This window comes from Borostomias antarcticus, assembly GCF_949987555.1.
Source record: "Borostomias antarcticus genome assembly, chromosome: 25".
In the NCBI taxonomy this organism is placed as follows: domain Eukaryota; kingdom Metazoa; phylum Chordata; class Actinopteri; order Stomiiformes; family Stomiidae; genus Borostomias; species Borostomias antarcticus.
This window is the reverse complement of record NC_140258.1, coordinates 12,134,975-12,142,474: the sequence shown is the minus strand read 5'-3', so window position 1 is coordinate 12,142,474 and position 7,500 is coordinate 12,134,975. Positions and strand designations below refer to the sequence as shown.

Below are 7,500 nucleotides of genomic sequence, written 5' to 3'. Positions count from 1 at the left end.
CTGCTCTAGCCCGCTCTGACCCTGCTCTAGTCCTGCTCTGACCCTGCTCTAGCCCTGCTCTGACCCTGCTCTAGCCCTGCTCTAGCCCTGCTCTAGCCCTGTTCTAGCCCTGTTCTAGCCCTGCTCTAGCCCTGTTCTAGCCCTCTCTTGTGATGCGGTGCTACTGTACTGTATGCTACACCAGTGTTGTTTTTCTGTATTAATACTCTTAAGCATGCTGTGCTCTAAAGCCAGTCCCTTGTTGTTCTCAGTCTGGGAATTAGGTCTCATGTTTGAACGACAAATTACTTTCCCCAGCCAGTAAGCTTCTTGTGTAAATCCACTGTCATTTAGTAGAGATTGGATTATAGCCCATGGGTTTTTGTTATTACAGAGAAATGATAATATATAATAATGTTTAGCTAACAATAATAATACACGTTTTCACCTCCTGCCCAATGGCCTTAACGCCCTCATCTCTCCATCTCTTTCTGTCTCTCTCCCCCCGGCCAGTCTACCCTTCTAGACAACTTATCCCTCTAAGTCTTCTTTCTAACTCGTCTTACTCATCCCTAGCCTGTCCAACAGCACCGCTCACATGTCCAGGGATGATCCTATAATATAGTTTACCCTGTTGCAGTCTCTATATATAGACTGTACCGGCCCCTCAGTCAGCCCAGGGGAAAGACCTGTACTGCTGCCTCTCTGGTTATATGCTATACTCGCTAGCTACATCTGAGCTAGCCAGGCTAACAGCTAAAGTGCATCTTGGCTATATAGGCTCAATGCTAACGCACTAGCTACATCTGGGCTAGTCAAGCTACATCTGAGCTAGCCAGGCTAACAGCTAAAGTGCATCTTGGCTATATAGGCTCAATGCTAACGCACTAGCTACATCTGGGCTAGTCAGGCTATCGGTCTGGGATCTAGCCGTTGCTCAGGTGTTTCATCAGAAAGCACTCATGGGATGATCATTTATTCATGGAGTATATTCTGAATTTGGTCAGCCTCCGCTGGGGACCGTAAAAGGAAACTGGGGTGAGCGGAGGGAGGGAGGGGGATGCTGAGGGAGGGATTCTGGAGAGGAGGTGAGTGTAGTGGGTGTGTGTGTGTGTGTGCGTGTGTGCTTGTGTGTGTGTGCGCACAACATAGCTTATGTGTGAATGGGAAAGAACTGCGAATCAGGGGAGTGTAAGAAGAAAGGATCACCAGTCTCTCCACCAACCCCCTGCTGTTATGACCCCCCCCTCCTCCTCCTCCTCCTCCTCCTCTCTGTAACCTTGGCTGCCTTCCCACCACCTCCTCCAGCATCCGGAGTCTGCATAGCAACACATGGATAGAGAGAGCGACAGGGAGAGATGGAGAGGAAGTAGATGTGACCTTGTTCTGCTGTTGCCTTGGTTACCGCTTGTTGCATCATCCCACAACATTCTGTACCTGTAGTGGTGGGATGAGGGAGGGATGAGGTAGAGAGGGCTAGAGGTACTGTAGAAGCATGAGGAAGGGAGGGAGGGAGGGAGAGAGGGAGGGAGAGAGAGAGAGAGAGAGAGAGAGAGAAAGGGAGGACGAGGCCCACGAGCCCCTCCCTAGCCCACGAGCCCCTCCCTAGCCCACGAGCCCCTCCCTAGCCCACGAGCCCCTCCCTAGCCCACGAGCCCCTCCCTAGCCCACGAGCCCCTCCCTAGCCCACGAGCCCCTCCCTAGCCCACGAGCCCCTCCCTAGCCCACGAGCCCCTCCCTAGCCCACGAGCCCCTCCCTAGCCCACGAGCCCCTCCCTAGCCCACGAGCCCCTCCCTAGCCCACGAGCCCCTCCCTAGCCCACGAGCCCCTCCCTAGCCCACGAGCCCCTCCCTAGCCCACAAGCCCCTCCCTAGCCCCCGAGCCCCTCCCTAGCCCACCAGCCCCTCCCTAGCCCACCAGCCCCTCCCTAGCCCACCAGCCCCTCCCTAGCCCACGAGCCCCTCCCTAGCCCACCCCCTCCCTAGCCCACGTGCTCTACCATGCATATCAACCCCACAGGACCAGAGCATGCATCCCTGGTGCTCTCATACAAATCAACACCACAGGAATTCAGATGCCATTCTCACTTCCCTTTACTGGACTGGGTCTTCACCCTTCAACTTGCATAGCCGCTTTAGGACAAATTGTAATACAAAAGCGCTTTGACAGATTTTTTTTTCTTTTTTAAGTATTAATACAATAGGCGACATAATGATAAAGAGTAATTGCATGACTAGATAGATTCTTTATTGTCCTTTACAGGAAATTCATTTTCATGTCTGTACAGTGCTACACATGATAGAAAGCCATTGTGCAGACAGTGTCGTCGCAGCAGAACATGCGCGCGAAGATCAATCACTAATTAAAATAAGAGTATAATACAATATACATTTGTTATGCTTTTTATAAATGTATTGTACATTAATATGCAGGAAATACCTGATTCAGAATAAGACAAATCGCTGTCCTAGCTTCTAGCCTCTGTGCTTCCACTTGTCAGCCAATACAATACAATATACTGCATTGTTTATCATGACATCTTTGTTGTTTTTCATGTGCTGCCATAAATGTTTCTCTGCTTTTATCTCCACAGAGATGCAGTGATGAAGTGCTTCACCACCTGCCTGAGTTAGTGCATCCGGCTCCACCCTTTCACCTGCCGACCGGTCCCAATACGCAAACTGGAAACACAGTTGATCTGTAAAATATGTTTCTTTTGAATTTTATACACTTTTATTTTTCCCTCTGAATTCTGTTCAATGCTACTGTGAAGCCTAAATTGTCTGTCTATATAATCATGTTAACAGTTATGTCCTCGCCAAATATATGGATTGGCTGTATTATGCTTAAATGTCGGCTAAATTTATTTCCGGTTTGCTACACTCTAGTCTTTTTAAGGCGTGTTTGTGATTTTGGTGCGAGAGCGTGGTGACTGAAATTGTAATATTTAATAATATTCCTAATATATGTTATTTTGAAAATTTTATATGGTTCATTGAGTGCAGGGAAATAGCTTTGAGCTTTGCAATTCATGCCTGTAATACTTAAACACCAAGTGCTTTAGCATTTTTCTACTTTTGTGTTGTATGACTAGTATTTTGATGCTAGTTTCCCTCTTACAAGTATGATACTTTACAATTCAGTTGTGTGAAGGACTTGAGACTGAAATGTGTGAAACTGCGCTCCATTCAGTAAACTCATTATAATAGAACTGTAATATTTGGCTCATGTCTGTGATCTTCTAAATACAGAAACTGAGACACGGTCAAGTGTGTGTACGTCTGTGTGGGTACAGTTTTTGTGTGTGTGCGTGTGTGCGTGCGTGCCTGCGTGCGTGCCTGCGTGCGTGTGTATACAGTACGTATACAGTGAAGGAAATATTTGATCCTTTGCCGATTTTGTAAGTTTGCCCACTGACAAAGAAATGAATGGTCTATAATTGTAATAGTAGGTTTATTTTAAGTGAGAGACAGATTTTTTTTGTTCATTATCCAGAAAATCACATTATATAAAATATATAAATTGATTAGTATTTGTAAGTATTTGATCCCCTAGCAAAACATGACTTGGTACTTGGTGGAGAAACCCTTGTTAAGCCCAGAGGTCAGACGTTTCTTGTCGTTGGTCACCAGGGTTGCACACATCTCAGGAGGGATTGTGGTTCTCTCTTTGCAGATCCTCTCCAAATCCTTAACCCTTTTAACCCTGAAAATAAAGTGACAACATTTCGAATATTAATTGGATTTTCCCTATAATACTAGAAAGCGCAGTTTCTCAGCTTTCAGCAAGTGTTGGAGTGAGGAATTTTTTTAGATTTGTTAGATATTTTTTTTAAATATTATTAAATATTTGTTAGATATTTTTAAAATGTTGCCGGTGACGTGGTCGTATTAAAAGGGGTAAGGCTGTAGCATTGCAACTCAAAGCTTCATCTCCCTCCAAAGATGTTCTATGGGATGAAGGTCCGGAGACTGGCTAGGCCACTAACCCTAACCCTAACCCTGACCTGGATGTGCTTCTTCTTGAGCCACTCCTTTGTTGCCTTTACCGTATGTTATGGGTCATTGTCGTGCTGGAAGACCCATCCACAACCTATTTCCAGTGTCCTGCCGGAGGGAGGGAGGTTGACGCGCTACAGGGCACCGTCCATCCTCCCCTCCCCAATGCGGTGATGTCATCCTGTCCCCTTAGCAGAGAAACACCCCGAAAGAGGTGTTTGTTGGAGGCGGTGATGTATGAAAAACGAGGCTGAGGGGTTCTCAGATGGAGCTTGGTTCTCCGTGGGGCCCCTGTCTGCCCAGAGAGCCCAGCGACCCTGCCTCTCTCACTGACTGCTCATCAGCCCAGTCCTGCCTCCACTTAGCTCAAGAGACCAAGACCCAGTCCTCCTGTCCTGTATTGCTCTCTGCTCTGCCTCACATGTGTGTAGTGACACACTGAGAGAAAATCTCTCTCTTGCACCCTCTGTGCTCAAACTAATTGGCGGCAAATGAGCTGGCTTTGTGTCCTATAGGACAGTCTGCCCGATGTACTAATGATCCGTCGCCTTCTGCCCACTCCTCATGCCCCTGATCCAGACATGACCTAATATAACCGCCTGGCTCTCCAGCAGCATCCTTCCATCCTCTCCTCAGCAGCCTCCTGGGGATGCGGTTACCATGACTACCACGCTAGAGCATGCCGGAGCTCAGCCCAGCTGAAGTGGCGTTTCTGGGTCATGTGATCTTTATGCTAATGAAGAGATGTGTGTGTGTGAGGAGGAGGAGAGCCAGGACCCAACCAGCCAGTGGCTGAAGGTGTAGAGAAGGTGGAGGGGGGGCTTCAACCAGCTTAGACCACAATCACAACACAATCACTGGCTTTTACAGGCTACAAACGACCTTGGCTCTGGCTCCATAGAGCTCGTCACCATCTGTGTCAGCTCTGTCACCCAGGTGTCAGAATGTACAGGTCCTCTCTAGCTCCCCCCCATGATTCTATTCGTACACGCTCCTAGTATTGACTGACATCTTGTTATGGACATCCCCCCCCCCCAACACACTGATTACGTTACATTTGGCCCTGCAGTAATCAACCCTCTGCAGTAATCAACCCTCTGCAGTAATCAACCCTCTGCAGTAATCAACCCTCATCTCCCAGTGGTACTTGCTCTAGTGAGCTGGCAGCAGCTCACCAAAGCCCTAAAACACTCTGTTGGTGTCTGAGTAGTCTGACAGGATCTTCTTGTCTCTCTCTTTATCTCTCTCTTCTTAGAGAGGGTTCTTCTACTGTTACAAATGGTTCTAACACTGTTTATTAGAGTTGTAATTGCCGACATTTTTCATCAATATTCTCAGTATTCCATTGATGTGTCTTTACACAACTGTGTATTGAGCACTATTAGGGGTCAAGTGTCAACCAATTCTAAATAGTCAATATGTAGCCTTTCATTCGAAATTAATCAATCAGTGATATTCAACACAGCTTCCGGCAATAAGGCCGGGCTGTTTGGATCAGAAACAGTTGGGAACATGGATGGGCACGGCCAGGGTAATTGAGGTTTACTCCCCTGGGGTTTAACACAAGGCAGACAAGTGAGTGCTAACAGCCTGGCTCTCTGGAAGAATTAAACTCAGGGCTGTAAAAGACGAGAAATCAATGTTTGTGTGTTTCTGAAGGGCACTGTCTAAAAAGCCTAGCTATAGCACTGGGCATCATAGGATAGCTCCACTACCCCTCTATTTCTCTCTCTCTCTCTCTCTCTCTCTCTCTCTTTCTCTCTTTCTCTCTCTCTCATTCTCTCTTTCTCTCGATCTGTGGTTGATGTGCTATTAAGGTTAATATATCAGTAACCAGTTTTGAAACATTATTTGGTGCAATGGAAACATTGTCTCATCTCTTGACACGTCTCTTGTTGGTTTGAAATATCACGGTCATCTTTTGATTAGTGGTGCAAAAAAAATAATGGATAAGCAATTATGTCCAGTGGCTTTTATGTGTTCACCTTACCCATCCTCTTAATACAATACAAACAAGAATATAATACATTCCTGGAAACGACTGTATGACATCACCACGCATACCATGCTTGTTTTTATTCCAAGGCTTTGTTTAACCGCGTGCCCGCCCCCACCCCTACCCCCCTTCTCTCCAGACCACGCCCCCCGTCCCCCAGATCTCCACTATAAAGAGCTGGAGCATGTCCTGCTCCTCACCAGTTCAATAGCAGAGTGGACAGCAGGTGGACACACGGGCGCGCTGCTTTAGCGGATAATGCGATTACAACGCACACTCGCTCGTTGTTTTCGTATACGTTTTCCATCCGATCTCCAGGGACTTTGACGTTCGCCGTATAGCTTGATCATCTCCAGGATGCCTTTTCCTCCCATCAACCTCCACACTAGGATCTCCTCCCCCGGCAGGGAGCTGTTTAGGAGGAAGAAAGACGTGCCTCCCCACTCGGGTCTGTTAAGCAAACCAGTGGAAGACACCGACTCTGAGAAGGACAAACTGTCCTCGTCTTGGACATCGGCGAATCTGAGGAATTTAGGGAGGAAACCCCAACAGCAGAAAACCAAACTCCAAACGCAAAACCCGGCGAGCGGACCGGAGACGGGAGAGGCCAGAAGCCCGTGGCTCAGTTTACCCAAACCCAAGGACTCCTGTGACAGCATGACGCGCTCCAGCTCCGTGGAGTCCCGGACACACCGGGACAGCAAACAGTCCTCGCGCAGCTCCCTCGGGAAAGAAGCGGAAGGAGAGATCCAGTTCTCTTTGAGTCTCACACCGGAAGCCATTCTTGTCATTCAGAAGCGTAATTTAGAGAAACAGATGATGGCAAAACAGCAGAAGTGTTGTGCGTCGGCGGACTTCCGGCACAGGAGAGTTTTCCCCTCCAAAAGGGCTCAGGGCTCCAAGAGCAGCGCACCTGCCGCCAAGCTAGAGGGCTCGAAGGACATCACCGCCATCGTGAAAATCTCACTGCTGAACGATCAATACAAGTATGACGACGTGGAGTACGAGGAGGAGGACGCATACGTGGACGAGACGGTCGTGAGAAAATGCAAAGAGTGGCTGAAAGGAGTGGAGAGTGCGGCTGCTTTTGGGAAAGTGGACAAACTTGCTTCTCTTCCCCACCTTAAAGGCTGCTGACGCCTCCCAGGGCTGATCAGAGAGCAGTCTGGATGAGACTTTACCATCCGGATACATGGTGTTCCCAGGGACATGGCGGTTGACGTTTATAGAACACTGCGCACTAATACGCACGGCGAAAGCCTATTCTTTGCACACTGGAATCGTTGGCCTACTTTGTAGAGGGGCTAGTAGAGCTATTGAAATGTGAATTAAGTATATTGTGTTGGTAATGACAGACTTCTTGTCTGTTCGTTGCACGTGGCTTTTTTTTCCTAGTTGGAAGAGGGTTCTCTTTTCTGACGGAATGTGCAGCGCGCTCTCTCGAGATGAGGAACCCTGGTTCCTTTGTGTCCAGGAAACAAAAGCTGTCAACGGCAACAGGTTCTGTGCGTCTTCTGCCGGGATTT

General features: G+C 48.0%; 2 protein-coding genes across 2 annotated transcripts in view; both read left to right on the top strand.

The window, feature by feature from the left end:
• sft2d1 (SFT2 domain containing 1) overlaps positions 1 to 3,199 on the top strand; it is a 16,693-nt gene extending 13,494 nt beyond the window's left edge. Inside the window, exon 8 of the mRNA XM_084458666.1 lies at positions 2,574 to 3,199. Coding sequence (XP_084314792.1) covers positions 2,574 to 2,613 — 40 coding nt within the window. The 3' untranslated portion in view covers positions 2,614 to 3,199. The remainder of the gene's footprint in view (positions 1 to 2,573) is intronic.
• A 3,132-nt stretch (positions 3,200 to 6,331) lies between these two features.
• Positions 6,332 to 7,111, top strand: prr18 (proline rich 18; the record flags this gene model as incomplete). Its single annotated transcript, XM_084458665.1, has 1 exon — positions 6,332 to 7,111. One exon carries the CDS (start codon positions 6,332 to 6,334, stop codon positions 7,109 to 7,111), a length of 780 nt encoding a protein of 259 aa, XP_084314791.1.
• Positions 7,112 to 7,500: the final 389 nt, after the last annotated feature.